This window comes from Lethenteron reissneri, chromosome 64, assembly GCF_015708825.2.
Source record: "Lethenteron reissneri isolate LAM-NWPU_2019-01 chromosome 64, ASM1570882v1, whole genome shotgun sequence".
NCBI lineage: Eukaryota > Metazoa > Chordata > Hyperoartia > Petromyzontiformes > Petromyzontidae > Lethenteron > Lethenteron reissneri.
The window spans coordinates 4,543,850-4,559,803 of record NC_083842.1 but is presented as its reverse complement, the minus strand read 5'-3'; the positions used below and the strand labels follow the sequence as shown (position 1 = coordinate 4,559,803).

At 57.6% G+C, this 15,954-nt stretch overlaps 1 protein-coding gene across 1 annotated transcript in view; it reads left to right on the top strand.

Moving 5' to 3' along the window:
* The window catches only part of MTREX (Mtr4 exosome RNA helicase), a 98,199-nt gene that overhangs the window by 15,356 nt on the left and 66,889 nt on the right, over positions 1 to 15,954 (top strand). Inside the window, exons 15-19 of the mRNA XM_061577354.1 lie at positions 2,187 to 2,312; positions 3,341 to 3,491; positions 8,878 to 9,050; positions 12,420 to 12,488; positions 14,604 to 14,735. Of these exons, the coding sequence (XP_061433338.1) occupies positions 2,187 to 2,312; positions 3,341 to 3,491; positions 8,878 to 9,050; positions 12,420 to 12,488; positions 14,604 to 14,735 (651 nt within the window). The remainder of the gene's footprint in view (positions 1 to 2,186; positions 2,313 to 3,340; positions 3,492 to 8,877; positions 9,051 to 12,419; positions 12,489 to 14,603; positions 14,736 to 15,954) is intronic.

The following is a 15,954-nucleotide window of genomic DNA, read 5'->3' as shown; positions in this document are numbered from 1 at the left end:
TTCCCGAGTCGAAACGATCAATTTCCTCCCCAACCACTCCCCCCCCCCCCCCGCCTCTAATGAGTAAACGAGCGGTTTCCTCGTCGCGTGGGGGCTTTAACTCGATTTGAGGAGCGAGGCAGCGCCCATCGGCGGGTGGCAGGCGGCTCGCGTTCTCGCTCGCCCGCCCGCTCTTGTCGACGCTGCGGAAGGGGGGGTCGAAACCCTCCGCTGATGGTGAGTCAATGGGCTTCCCGGAGCGTTGGCTTCCCGGATGCATAGGCCGCCGATGTTCCCGTCGCGCTATGATGGTGCATCTCGTGCTTCCTGATTTGAGGCGGGGGAAGCGTTTTATGCATCGGCTCTGCCCCGTCAGCCCCCTCGCGTGTTGATCCGTGGGGGGAGGTGGGCCGTGACTCTACGTGCGTACGTATGGTGAACTTCTTTCGCACCGTACGTAGCCAACCGTGCTGATCGGGGAGGTGCGCACGATAGGACGGCTCTCGTAGAGATGCCATCGGTACGACGAAGAGGGAAATTTGAGCGTCAAGTTGCCGTCGCGTTGAACTCGTACACTCACCACTAGTACACTCACCACTAGTACACTCACCACTACAGATCAGTCAACCCCTTATCAGTACCCTACCTTATTACTGACCAATGCAGACCTCATTGGTCACCCCGTGCCCTTATAAATCCCAACGTTCATCCTCTAAACTCTCATCACAAGGGAGAAACACACAAACACAGACACATTTTGTATGCCCGATTGAAACGGCTGTACGCCGTATGGACCTGAAAACTCAATTTCTTTCCTTATAAGAATACGTGGAAACCCATATGGGTTGACAGGTACGCTACTATACACTACACTGCTCTACACTACACTATACACTACACTACTATACATCACTACAAACCTGTCAACTCCTTACCAGAGCCCTACCTTATGACAGACCAATTCAGACCTTATTGGTCACCCCGTGCCCCTTATCCGACAAAGTTCCATCACCGGGGAGAAACGCAAACAAATTGACGCAATTGGTGATGTTTGCCGCCTGTATTAAAACGGCTGGACCCGGACAACTCAATTTCCCTGTTCAAGAAATGTCGGTGTGGCCGTGCGGGCTGGCACGGCGTGTCAGCAGGCTACGCCGCGCTCTCTGCTACCCACCGAGCCACCCTGCCCGTTTTTTAAATCCTTTATATTAAGTTCACTTGCTTGCTTGCTTACGACCGTGCAAATCTTTCGGTCGTTTTTTAACCCACTTCCCGTGATCCAATCGAGCTGACATTTTTTACACAGACTCGTTGTGCGTGACAATTAATAAAATTGGTTCCAAAATTCTACACGTTTTAGGACAAAAATATTATATTTAATTACCAATTGCTTAATGCTGCCATGCAATCATCTGACCCATAGGTGGCAGCCATCTCAAGCCAGAGGACGAGAGGACTCTAGCCGCCACGCATATAAAGGATTTATAGTGAAAAACTTTCTTTTACGGGTTATCTTATTACCTCCTCCCCCAACATTCGGTAAACGTGTGCTTTGAGATGATGTCGATAATTTTGCTCCTGTTAATGTGAAAACGATGGGGGCCCGATTTGTTTAGCGGCCATCATCGTTTGTGGTGGTGGGCAGGTTTCTTCGGGAAAACAAGTTAACAACCTCGGTGACGGGGCTTTGCCTGGTAGGGCAGCGATGGTTTAGTTGGTGTATTTGTATGTGTCTGGGTGATTGGTTTACCTTTCTGGTACTTTGCACTGCTCCTGTGGTTTGTGTCTTGTTTGTTGTTTGGAACGTTCTGACCCCGTGCCCCTAAAGCTTTTGTGATTGCAGGAATTCATGTTCTTTTGGTCTTTTGGTAAAGTCATGCCGATAGGTCGAAAGAAAATAACAAAACGTTCGTCATCATTTGACGACGAACATTTGACGACGAACGCGCGCGTTGTGATCGGAACGCCGCAGTTACGGGACTTGACCGAAAGACCCAAAGAATATTCCTCCCGCAGTTACAAAAACATTTATTCTGACTCCGATAGCCCCCACAGCTTCCGGTCGTCGTCATCCGGAACGTGCCGTGATTTTTCCCGAACGTGCGTTTGTGCGCGCGTGCCTCGCTAACCCCCCCCCCACCTCCCCCCCCCCACCCCTCCCCCCACCTTCCCCCCCCACCCCTCCCCCCACCATCTTCTCGCGGCAGATATCTTCGGGCGAGTATATCCAGATGTCGGGGCGAGCGGGACGCCGCGGGATGGACGATCGCGGCATCGTCATCCTCATGGTGGACGAGAAACTCAACCCGGCCATCGGCAAGGCCTTGCTCAAGGTGGGACAAAGTGGTGGCGGTGGCGGGGGTTGTGATGATGATGGTGGTGGTGGCGGGGGTGGTGGTAGTGATGGTGATGGCGGTGGTAGTGACGATGGTGGTGGTGGCTGCGGTGATGGCGGGGCTTGTGGTAGTGATGGTGGTGATGGCAGGGGTGGTGGTGGTGGTGGTGGTGGTGGCGGTGATGGTGGTTGCGGGGGTGGTGGTAGTGATGGTGGTGATGGCGGGGGTGGTGGTAGTGATGGTGGTGGTGATGGGGGTGGTGGTAGTAATGGTGGTGATGGTCATGGTGGTGATGGTGGTGGGTGGTGGTGGTGATGGTCATGGTGGTGATGGTGGGGGGTGGTGGTGGTGGTGGTGGTAATGACGGTGGCCGTGATGGTGGCGATGCACGGCAGTCTGTGACTTGCCATTTTTAGGGGGCGCGCGATTGGCAGATCGCACGAAGATTCATAAGATCTCTGGATCCCCCCCTCCCCCCCGTGAGACCCAAAGAATCCATTTGCCTCTCTGGTCGAGTGCTGCGCCACCCTTGGTGTTTGCGAACAGTCCCCAGAAGCGGACATCACAGAGCTACCCGTGACATCCCAGCAGAGCGGGGGGGGCAGCACTCCCCCACCCGCTCTGCCATGCGGCTGGAGTTGAGCCGAATGAAGCTTCTCGCTGGTGTCAGCGCCGCTCTCTGACCACCTCCATTCCACGCCGGGTCATCGTCGGTGTAGGCCGTGTGGGTCCAAATTCACCGAAATGAAATACATTGAAAAAAAAAATACCTGCAAATTTGTTCCGGTGGTGGATCTCTGAGCAGGCATCGCCTCCCGATTGCAAAACTACCGCCGCTTGCCGCGTCTGTGAACTCCGCCGCTTGTGCAGCAGCGACAGGCACCCTCCTTAAAAGGAACCCTGACCGACTCAGCGTGGTTCTCCTGGAGAAGTAAAATCTTTAAAATCACGGTTTGTCTCTTGACGGACCGGCTTTTCTTGCCGCCCCCCACCCCCCCCGATCATCTGTGCCCCCGCTCCCCCAGGGGCTGCCGGACCCCCTGAACAGCGCCTTCCACCTGACGTACAACATGGTGCTGAACCTGCTGCGCGTCGAGGAGATCAACCCCGAGTACATGCTGGAGAAGTCGTTCTGCCAGTTCCAGCAGTACAAGGCCCTGCCCGACATGATTACCAGTGAGTTCGCTCGCTCACCCTCCACCCCCCCCTCTTCCTCCATCCCCCTCCTCTTCCACCCCATCCTCCTCCCGCTCCACCCCCCCTCCTCCTCCACCCCCCCCTCCCCCCTCCTCCTCTACCCCCCCCTCCTCCTCCAACCCCGCTCCTCTTCCACCCCACCCTCCACCCGCTCTACCCCCCCTCTTCCTCCACGCCCCCCTCCTCTTCAACCCCACCCTCCTCCTCTACCCCCCCTCCTCCTCCAACCCCCCTTCCTCCTCCAATCCTCCTACTCCACCCCCACCTCCTCCCCCCCCTCCTCTTCCACCCCATCCTCCTCCTCCACCCCTCCTCCTCCCGCTCTACCCCCCTATTCCTCCACCCCCCCCCTCCTCCCCCCCCCCCTTCCTCCCCCCCCTCCTCCTCCTCTACCCCCCCTCCTCCCCTGCTCCTCCCCTCATCCTCTACGCCCCCTCCTCCGCCTCTACCCCCCCCTCCTCCCCCCTGCGCGTGCAGCATCGGCCAGGGAGATGAGATGGCCGATGCTTTGTGATCTCTGGGCATCCAGAGAAGGCCACACGGCTGTAGCCACCACCGCTACCCCCACAACCGCTAACCCCACAACCGCTGACCAAAACTCTTTCCTATTTTACCGGGTAAGAGCCCCTTGAGCTCCGTGGCACCTTTGTTTGTTTGTTTGGAAGTGACCAGCGACCTGCCCGTCGCAGATGATAGCTCAACGAAGTGGGCTCATCGTCGTCATCGTCGTCCGGGCTGTGGGCGGGAGGCGGTGGTGGGGGGGGTCTCTGCGAGGTGCGGCAAGCGACCGCAGCGACTCGGTGTCTCCGCCCAGCAGGGGGCACCGCTCGCCAACATCGCCAACGTCGCTCGGTGCCGCCCCCCCCCTCGCTACGGGGAGGGGGGGGGCGCGAGTCGTTTCCGTTTCTCGGTTTCGGCAGAAAAAGTTCCGGTTGCAGCGGCAACAACAACAACATCCCCCTCCCACCCACCAACCACCCACCACCCACCCCCTCCACCACGCTCCCCCCAAACTCTCGCTTCTCCAAGGGCAAGTTGACTTCGCCCACGCGGACTGAAGCAGCCGCCGTCATGATCATCATCATCATCGCCGTTCACTTGGCCTGGAGTTCTGTGTGTGTGTGCGAGTGTGTCTTTGGAGTGTATGTCTAGTTGAGCGTCTGAGCGTGTGAGTGTGTAGTGTGTGTGTATTCGCTGCACTACTGCACTGCGAAACCGGCGACCTGAGTTTGATTCCCACTCACGGCCAACACCGGTGACGATTATCTGAACTGGCCTTGGGCCTCCCCTAGGTTGACTCGGCCTCAAATGAGTACCCGGTGCAGCGTGTAAACATCGCCACTGGGGAGACAAAGGCGGTCGGGCGTGGTGCTGGCCACCCACCCCTTCGTGTACCGTGCCGGCCTTTGTAGGTGCTCGCTAACAGCACTTGCCCCTACAGCCTGTTACAGGCTACACGGGGGATCTTTGCCTTTGTGTAGGAGGGTGCAGGAACATTGCACACTCGTGAGAGCCTAGGTGACAAGATTTACGCGTTTATTAATGAATAATTAGAAGTACTTGAGTCTGTGTGTCTAGTGTGTGCATATGGTGTGGGTTTGAGGGTTTGTGTGTGTTTATATTTTGACTTAAAGCTTTCGTGACTGCAGGAATTCACATTCTTTGGGTCTTCGGTAAAGTTACGTGGATAGGTTCAAATAAAATAAACGATGACGTTTCGATCGCAACACAAGCAGTCGTCTTCAGGAAAAAGGGGACGTCGTAGTTTTTTGTTATTTTCTTTGAACCTATCGACGTAAATTTAGGAAAGCTTTAAGTCATTGTCTGTGTGAGTTGATGTGTATCTTTGTGTGTGTGTGCGCATAGAAAGTGTGTGTGCAGTGATGAACAAAGACAAAGATCCCCCATGTAGCCTGTAACAGGCTGTAGGGGCAAGTGCTGTTAGCGAGCACCTACTAAGGCCAGCACGGCACACGAGGGGGTGGGTGGCCAGCACCACGCCCGGCCTCCTTTGTCTCCCCAGTGGCGATGTTTACACACCGTGCCGGGTCCTCATTTGTCGACCTAGGGGAGGCCCAAGACCGGTTTAGATAATCATCACCTTGCGTTGGCCGTGAGCGGGAATCGAACCCGGGCTGCCGGGTTCGTAGCGCGGCGTAGCGCGGCGTAGCGCTACCCGCCACGCACCCAGCAACTTTACAGCTCGCACGTGAACACGCCGTGACCGCCCCCACCCCCCAGCAAGACGCTCAAAACATTCGGGGAGATGCTTGTCAAACGCACTTGTTTAGGCCCCTGTTTATTTTCCTTCCTGCTGCTGTTTAAAGTCGCCTCGTGTTTATTAACCGCCGGGGAAATGCTGACTGCGGGGTTTTTATACCCCCCCCCCCACCACCCTCGCAACAAGATTTCCACCAAAGGGTCTGGTGGCCCACGGCAACGCCTGGCCCCTCCCCCCTCTCACCTGGCCCCACCCCCCCTCACCTGGCCCCACCCCCCCCTCACCTGGCCCCTCCTCCCTCTCACCTGGCCCCTCTCACGTGGCCCCTCCCCCCCCTCACCTGGCCCCTCCCCCCTCTCACCTGGCCCCTCCCCCCCTCACCTGGCCCCTCCCCCCTCTCACCTCGCTCCACTCATTCCTAGCCACAGCGGCCTCTCGTGCACCGCGCCGTCGAAGCACTTGCCCCCAGCAGCGGTGCGTGAGCGGCTACCTGGGGGATCTTTGTCCGCGTGGCTCTGCGTGGGTCTTGGGGCCGCCGTGCGAACGCGGGGGTCGTGGTGGTGTGACCCCTCCGCGTGCGGGCGGGCGAGCGGGCGGGCGAGCGGGCGGGCGAGCGGGCGGGGGTCGTGGTGGGGGTCGTGGTGGGGGTCGTGGTGGGGGTCGTGGCGGGGGTCGTGGTGGATCCCAGAGCGTGCGGGCGAGCGCGTTCTGTTTATCCTCAAAACCAACTTGGCACTGGCGCAAAGAGAGCCGCTCCTTTCAATCATGATGGGGGGGGGGGACGGCAGGGGTTGTCACGACTTTTTTTCCCCCTCGCTCTTCCCCCCCCCCCCCCCCGCCGCTCTTCGTTACCACCGAACGTGCTGCGTGCTGGAGGAGCAGCCGTGACTCGTTGGGTCTCGTGCGGTAACAACAACAACCCCGGCCGCCCCCCCCGCGGGGTCACGAGGTTGAAGGGCACGTGGGGTGACACGGGGGGGGGGGGGGGGGGGCGCGGTGTCGTTGGAAGTGACAATTGGAGACAGACGCGCGGCGATCTTCCATTGTTGTCGAACACAAAGCGGCACATTGACAGCAGCGGGCGGTGAGACTGGGGGGGGGGTGGGGGGTCGGCTGGGGTCACGTGGAGCTGCCCCTGCCCCCTAAGTGACCACCGCTGGGTGGTTGACGATGGCGATGGTTGCCCGTTGCGTTGCCCGCGCCAATCGCCGTGCCCGCCGTGGCCGGACGCGTCACCCGAGCGGCGGTTCAAGCTCAAGTTCATGTATTAGGTGTAGAGCCCTGTGAGCCATTCGGCTCTTGAATCGGGTGCAACCGCAACAAACAAAAAACATGAACAAAAAACATCTTGAAGTGAATATGTAACTGAGTGCAAACAGAAAATCTAAGAAAAGACGGCAAAATATTGCAGAAAAAAACACCGTACGCCAACGCTGTGTGCAAAAATCCCAGTGGGATGCAAGTCAAACAACCAACAACAACCACAAGACAACTTAGATTAAGGCCATTAGTCTAACTCTGTACTACACCAAACAAACATGGCTAAACCAATACACTTTTCGAAATCACCAAAATAAAGCCATGAAACCAATGAAACAGTGGTCATAGGAACTGTGACGGTGGATTATCCCTCGCTGCGGGCTGTTGCCGACGCGAGCGGGATTTGGAAGGTCCCACTTGTGACGCTGACGGCACTAGGCAACTGCTGTTGACATTCCTTCCCTTTATTAATGCTACCCCTATCCCCTCCCTTTGATACTGCTATAATCCTGCATAATGCACGGGCATAATATGACTTTGAAACCCCCCCGCCCACCTCCTACGCATCTCACAAGTAGTACTAATCACATACCTGCATTTCCCATAAATATGCTAAATTCCTCTTGATATGCAAATTATTTTGTCAAGGCGCACCTTCCCACCTTCCAACCCAGCTTAAATATATGCTCCAAGCGTGGTGTTGTTTCATTCAGACGCTGTCTCCCCGACAGACCTGGTCTTCACCTGAGGGACTGCTGCTTGCGTTGTGGCCGAAACGTCGTGAGAATTATTTTATTATGTTTTATTTTTATTATGTTATTATTTCCATTCTACGTGACTTTACCGAAAGAACCAAGAAGATGCTGTTGATGCTCTCGCAGTGTTGACCAGGGCTGTCGACGGGCTCGAACCACAAGTGGCGAGCGCGCCACCGCCAGGCCGAGTAAAATCCTGTGCCACGTTTGTAATGCTGCTGCTGCTGATCATGATGATCGCCACGGTAGCGGGAAGTTGACCACCTCGCCCGGTATACAGGAGGGCGTGGGTTCGATCCTGACCCTGACGATGTCTGCTGCTGAATATTTTTAGTCTGCGTCTCTCATCATCGTCATCATCAGGGTGGCTAGGAGATGTTAACCACCTCGCCCAGTATACAGGAGGACGTGGGTTCGATCCTGACCCTGACGATGTCTGCTGCTGAATATTTTGAGTCTGCGTCTCTCATCATCGTCATCATCAGGGTGGCTAGGAGATGTTAACCACCTCGCCTGGTGTACAGGAGGTCGTGGGTTCGATCCCGACCCTGACGCTTGCTGTATATTTGGAGTTTGCGTGGTCGCGTGGATTTTCCTGCGGGTCCTCCGGTTTTTCCTGCGCATCAAGGAACGTGCTTTTAAAGCATTTTGCTGCTCTACATTTCCACATGACGAGCCCCACTTGATTGAGCTGTGATTTGTGGCCGGGTCGCTTCCGAAACAGAGCTACGTAGCTCAGTGGGCCTTCCCTGGTATATTAAAAGATAGTCGTTTGATGATGATGATGCTGCTACTGCTAACCACGATGCTGGTGACGCTGATGGTGAACCGTCGTGACGCTGAGCTTCTCGTGGAGCCCGGTTGGGGGGGGGGGGGCAGGGGGCTTCTCCCCCCAGCGGCAGCCGTCCCCGTGCGGCACAAGGCGACTCGGGAATTAGTCTGCCGGCGGGCGATGGCGCGGTTTGCCCTTGCTCCGATTTCTCTCGGTTTGCGTTCGGCGCCGTGGCGGTCACCTCCGGTCGCTCGTGCGAACGAGGCTCGTCCCGGCCTCGCCCGCCTGCGTGCGTGGAACTGTGGCCGTCCGTGACGTAGAACGCCCCCCCCCCCCCCCTGCCCCCTCCCGCCGCAGAGCTGAAGATGTTGGAGCAGATGTACAACGGCACGCAGGTGCCCGAGGAGGAGAGCGTCTGCGCCTACTTCAAGATCCGGCAGCAGCTGGCGCGCCTCGCCCGCGACGTCGAGGAGTTTGTCCGCCGCCCCAAGTACTGCATCCCCTTCCTGCAGCCGGGCCGCATGGTCAAGGTGCGCGCCGGTGGGGGAGGGCGAGAGGGCGAGCGAGTGAGAGGGCGAGCGAGTGAGAGGGCGAGTGAGATGAGCAAGTGAGATGAGCAAGTGAGATGGCGAGCGAGCGACCGAGTGAGTGAGAGGGCAAGCGAGCGACCGAGTGAGAGGGTGAGCAAGTGAGCGAGAGTGAGTGAGGGAGAGGGTGAGCGAGCGACCGTGAGTGAGTGAGAGGGTGAGCGAGCGACCGAGTGAGTGAGAGGGTGAGTGAGAGGGTGAGCAAGTGAAGGAGAGTGAGCGAGCGAGGGGGGAAGCGAGTGAGCGGGCGAGTGAGAGGGTGAGTGGGTGAGCGGGCGAGTGAGAGGCGAGAGGGAGCGGGCGAGTGAGAGGGTGAGCGAGAGGGAGCGGGCGAGTGAGAGGGTGAGTGTGTGTCCTAGTGTCTGTATGTGGAAAGTGATAGTGTAGGGGTTAGCGCACCGCGCTACGAACCCAGCAGAGTTCCCCGAGTACCCGGCGCGGCGTGTAAACATCGTCACAGGGAGAGACAAAGGCAGTCGGGCGTGGTGCTGGCCTCCCACCCGCTCGTGTGCCGTGCCGGCCTTCACAGGTGCTACTCGCTAACGGCACTTGCCCCAACAGTCCGTGAAGGCTGCACTCGTTTGACTACGATCCAGGCTGGGTTTCACCCAAGCTGGATTGTGCCGAGGAGCTCGTGAATCCTTCGAAAGATCTGGACGCACTCGCGTCACTGGGCTGTTGTTGTGTTGCGAGTCCGAGCGGGTGCGCGCACATCTGCTTGAGTGTGCGTGTGTGTGTATCTGCGTGTACCAGCGTGTGCGTGAGCACTTAGTCAATTCGATTCTCCCCCCACCCCCCCGCTACTCCTCGTCGCCCTCCGTGTTCCCCGGGAATCTGCCTTCCATTAGCGCCGTGATATTGACCACATAACTCACACGATGGCCGCTGCCCGCTGGGCGAGGGGGGGGTGGGGCTCCCAGGGGACACGAGCCAGCCTCAATAGGCGCTTGCTAACAGCACCTTGGAGATCCGTCTTTGCCGCGCCGACGCCGGATTGATGCGGTGGCTCGGAGCGGGGCGGGGGGGGCCGGCTGAGCGATGTGTTTTGCCGTTAACCGTAGCCACATTGGCCACGACCGTCCGCGCTCGCTCGTTCCCTTTGAGCTCGTCGCTTTGGCGAATTCCCCCGCTGGTTCGCGTTCGTTTTGGCACAGGGCACGGCCTCTCCGCAGAGCGGCAGGCATCCGTGCACGCGCGGCGATATTAGGGTACAAACAAAGAGAAAGATACCGCCCCCCCCCTCCACAACCTTTAACAGACGCTTGAGGCAACTGCGGGTTCGCGAGTAGCACCGATGAAGGCCGGCACGGCGCACGAGCAGTGGTGGAGCGGTTAGCGCGCCGCGAGTCCCGCTCGACGGCCACAGACACCGGCGACGATTATCTGAACTGGTCGTGGGCCTTTCCACGGGAGACTCGGCCTCAAATGAGTTACCTGATGGTGCGGTTGTGTAAGAAATGGCGCGGTGCTGACCACCCATCCACCAGCCTGCTTTGCATGCCACGGTGCCGGGCCTTCGTACGTTCTTACTCTCTTAGCAGCGCTTGCTCCATGCGTCTGTTAAAGGCCAAGCGGGGTGGGCAAGGGGGCCGGGGGGAAGCTCTTCGATGGACTTGATGACGCTCTGCCGGTTGTATGCACGCACGTATGCGCATGCATCTCTGGCGGCGGCAACGGTAGCGGTGAATGTGGTATTTGTGGGGTAATCGTGAATGTGACATTCAGGGGGATGTGCGATGCGGTGGCCACTGAGCTCCCCTTTGTTCGCTGCGCACGTGCGTGGGCTCGCGATGGGGCCACGAGCCTCCCCTTAAGCCCCCGCGGGCAAGGAAACGAGAAATGTCACCGGTGCCCCGGCATCGTTCGGATCAGAGAAATCCACCCAGAATTTGTAGCGTTTATTGCGTTTTTGGCGAAACCGGATGATTCCAGCCAGCGTTGTCGTTTTTTTTTTCTTTCTCAACAATGCGTTTGATACGGGGGGTGGGCAGAGAGAGAGATAGGGGAGCGTTTCATGAAATGGCAAAGGCTAAGAAAAAATGTAACGGCCGCTTTTATTTTGAGATGCGAGCGAAGGGCCCTGCCGTGGAATCAACCAAAGGATGAATTTATTTATTTTTCCCACCGAAGCGTCGAGGCCTCTGCCTCTCGTGCCACCCCCCCCCCCCCCAACCCCGCTCAGTCCATTGGACAACCTCCCCCCCGACGAAGCGGTGCGCCTGCTTTATCCACCGCGGAAGGGAGGGGGATGATGGGCCGAGTCGACCCCCACAACGACCCCGATTTTAACATCGCCACCTTTCCGAGCGCGGAGCCGCCCCTTGGCGTGCCGCTGTCGTCGTTGTGGTGGTGGTGGTGCCGTGGGACCTTTTTTGTTGTTGTTGTGGCCAGTATCAAAGTGTGAAAAATAAGAATCGTTTTACCCTTTATGGAGATCAAACACCAAGTATATGATAGCGAGGGTGGTGGTGATGGGTGGTGATGGGTGGTTGTGAGTGATGGTGGTGGTGGTGAGGGTGGCGAGGGTGGTGGTGGGTGGTGGGGATGGGTGGTGGTGGGGTTGGGTGGTGGTGGTGGTGGGTGGTGGTGGTGGGTGGCGAGGGTGGTGGTGGGTGGTGGGGATGGGTGGTGGTGGTGGTGGGTGGCGAGGGTGGTGGTGGGTGGTGGTGATGGGTGGTGATGGGTGGTTGTGAGTGATGGTGGTGGTGGCGTGGGTGGTGGTGGGTGGTGGTGGGTGGTGGTGGTGGTGGTGGGGTTGGGTGGTGGTGGTGGTGGGTGGTGGTGATGGGTGGCGAGGGTGGTGGTGGGTGGTGGGGATGGGTGGTGGTGGTGGGGGTGGGTGGTGGTGGTGGTGGCGGTGGGTGGTGGTGGTGGGTGGCGAGGGCGGTGGGTGGTGGTGGTGGGTGGCGAGGGTGGTGGTGGGTGGTGGGGGTGGGTGGGGGTGGGTGGTGGTGGGTGGTGGGGGTGGGTGGGGGTGGGTGGTGGTGGTGGGTGGCGGTGGGTGGTGGTGGGTGGCGATGGGTGGCGGTGGGTGGTGGTGGTGGGTGGTGGTGGTGGGTGGTGGTGGTGGTGGGTGGTGGTGGTGGGTGGTGGTGGTGGGTGGCGATGGGTGGTGGTGGGTGGCGATGGGTGGTGGTGGTGGGTGGGTGGTGGTGGTGGGTGGTTGTGGTGGTGGGTGGTGGCGATGGGTGGTGGTGGTGGTGTCGTGGTGGTGGTGGTGGTGGTGGTGGTGGTGGTGTCGTGGTGGTGGGTGGTGGTGGTGGTGGTGGCAAGGGTGGTGGTGGTGGTCATTGTCTGCCGCTTTGCCAGCAGGTTAGGAACGAAGACGACGACTTTGGTTGGGGCGTCGTCGTCAACTTTCACAAGAAGACCAACACGAAGGTGACGACGCACGCACACACAGAGATCCATAGAGTTACACAGAGATCCATAGAGTTACATAGAGATCCATAGACACCCAGAGACCCACAGAGTTACACAGAGTTACACAGAGACCCACAGAGTTACACAGAGACCCACAGAGTTACACAGAGACCCACAGAGTTACACAGAGACCCACAGAGTTACACAGAGACCCACAGAGTTACACAGAGAACCACAGAGTTACACAGAGACCCACAGAGTTACACAGAGATCCACAGAGTTACACAGAGATCCACAGAGTTACACAGAGACCCACAGAGTTACACAGAGACCCACAGAGTTACACAGAGACCCACAGAGTTACACAGAGACCCACAGAGTTACACAGATACCCACAGAGTTACACAGAGACCCACAGAGTTACACAGATACCCACAGAGTTACACAGAGATCCACAGAGTTACACAGAGACCCACAGAGTTACACAGATACCCACAGAGTTACACAGATACCCACAGAGTTACACAGAGACCCACAGAGTTACACAGATACCCACAGAGTTACACAGAGACCCACAGAGTTACACAGAGACCCACAGAGTTACACAGATACCCACAGAGTTACACAGAGACCCACAGAGTTACACAGAGACCCACAGAGTTACACAGAGACCCAAGGAGTTACACAGAGACCCACAGAGTTACACAGAGACCCACAGAGTTACACAGAGACCCACAGAGTTACACAGAGACCCACAGAGTTACACAGAGACCCACAGAGTTACACAGATACCCACAGAGTTACACAGAGACCCACAGAGTTACACAGAGATCCACAGAGTTACACAGATACCCACAGAGTTACACAGAGTTACACAGAGACCCACAGAGTTACACAGAGACCCACAGAGTTACACAGAGACCCACAGAGTTACACAGAGACCCACAGAGTTACACAGAGACCCACAGAGTTACACAGAGACCCACAGAGTTACACAGAGACCCACAGAGTTACACAGAGACCCACAGAGTTACACAGAGACCCACAGAGTTACACAGAGAACCACAGAGTTACACAGAGACCCACAGAGTTACACAGAGATCCACAGAGTTACACAGAGATCCACAGAGTTACACAGAGACCCACAGAGTTACACAGAGACCCACAGAGTTACACAGAGACCCACAGAGTTACACAGAGACCCACAGAGTTACACAGATACCCACAGAGTTACACAGAGACCCACAGAGTTACACAGATACCCACAGAGTTACACAGAGATCCACAGAGTTACACAGAGACCCACAGAGTTACACAGATACCCACAGAGTTACACAGATACCCACAGAGTTACACAGAGACCCACAGAGTTACACAGATACCCACAGAGTTACACAGAGACCCACAGAGTTACACAGAGACCCACAGAGTTACACAGATACCCACAGAGTTACACAGAGACCCACAGAGTTACACAGAGACCCACAGAGTTACACAGAGACCCAAGGAGTTACACAGAGACCCACAGAGTTACACAGAGACCCACAGAGTTACACAGAGACCCACAGAGTTACACAGAGACCCACAGAGTTACACAGAGACCCACAGAGTTACACAGATACCCACAGAGTTACACAGAGACCCACAGAGTTACACAGAGATCCACAGAGTTACACAGATACCCACAGAGTTACACAGAGTTACATAGAGACCCACAGAGTTACACAGAGACCCACAGAGTTACACAGATACCCACAGAGTTACACAGAGACCCACAGAGTTACACAGATACCCACAGAGTTACACAGAGATCCACAGAGTTACACAGAGACCCACAGAGTTACACAGAGACCCACAGAGTTACACAGAGACCCACAGAGTTACACAGAGACCCACAGAGTTACACAGAGACCCACAGAGTTACACAGAGACCCACAGAGTTACACAGATACCCACAGAGTTACACAGATACCCACAGAGTTACACAGAGACCCACAGAGTTACACAGATACCCACAGAGTTACACAGAGATCCACAGAGTTACACAGAGACCCACAGAGACCCACAGAGTTACACAGACAATCTCGTGGAGTGACTTTGCGTGTTCCCCGTGCCAACGATGGTGCCACGCAGATCGTCGCCAGTGCGGAGCCGGAGGCGCTGTACGTGGTGGAGGCGCTGCTGCGCTGCTCGCGGGAGAGCGCACGGCTCCCCCACACCGAGGCCTCCAAGCCCCCGCGGCCCGGGGACAAGGGGGAGATGCAGGTGAGAGGGGCGGGAGATGCGGAGAGGGGAGAGAGGGGAGAGGCAGAGAGACTTACCCAAACTATTTTTATTTTACCAGGTAAGTGGCTCATCATCACGTGGCAATTCACAGCAGCCGGAGAAACATTCCACGTGACCACGGGGAGAGAGGAGAGCCAGACCTCCTGCGTACCAGGCGAGGTAGTCAACATCTCCTAGCCACCGTGATGATGATGATGAGAGAGAGACGCAGAATCCAAATATACAGCAGCAGGCGTCGGGGTCAGGATCTAACCCACGACCTCCTCCGCCGTGGCGAGATGCGTTTTTAAATGCGGGTGACAGGGATGTGAGAGGGAGTCTTGAGAGAGACAAGGGGGCTTATCGGTCACCGCGTGTTGCGTTCCACCAAATCGCCGGTCACACAATCCCGGTGTGACGGCGTGACGAGCCGACGATCGGTATCCACGTTTTTATTTTAGAGACGCGCCCTCGGTTCAGCCGGTTACCGCGACGAAAATCCCCGGCGCGATCCACGCCGACTGGCGAGTAGTGCGCTTCTCGGCCACGTGGCCCCCCCCACCACCCCTCCCCCCCCCGTCTGGGCAGGAACTACCGGGCTCTGGATTCCTCTCCGCAGGCTCCGTAGCGTAGAACAAACAAACAGGGCCCAGCAAAAACAAACGGCGCATGGCGAGGGCCCCGCACGGCGGCCCGCAGGCCTCGCCACCCCGCGGTGCCGTGCCAGAACGGTCGTCTGTGCGGCGCGTCCCCGTGTGTCTCGGTGTGTCTCGGTGTCTCCCAGTGTCCCCCAGTGTCTCTCAGTGTCTCCCAGTGTAAGTGTCTCACAGTTTCTCCCAGTGTCTCTCCCCCAGTGTCTCTCCCCGTGTCTCTCCCCGTGTCTCTCCCCGCGTCTCTCCCCGTGTCTCTTCCAGTGTCTCTCCCCGTGTCTCTCTCAGTGTCTCTCAGTGTCTCCCAGTGTCTCTCCCAGTGTCTCTCCCCGTGTCTCTCCCCGTGTCTCTCCCCGTGTCTCTCCCCGTGTCTCTCCCCGTAACTCTCCCAGTGTCTCTCCCAGTGTCTATCCCAGCGTCTCTCCCCGTGTCTCTCCCCGTGTCTCTCCCAGTGTCTCTCCCAGTGTCTCTCAGTGTCTCCCAGTGTCTATCCCAGTGTCTCTCCCCGTGTCTCTCCCCGTGACTCTCCCCGTGTCTCTCCCCGTGTCTCTCCCCGTGTCTCTCCCCGT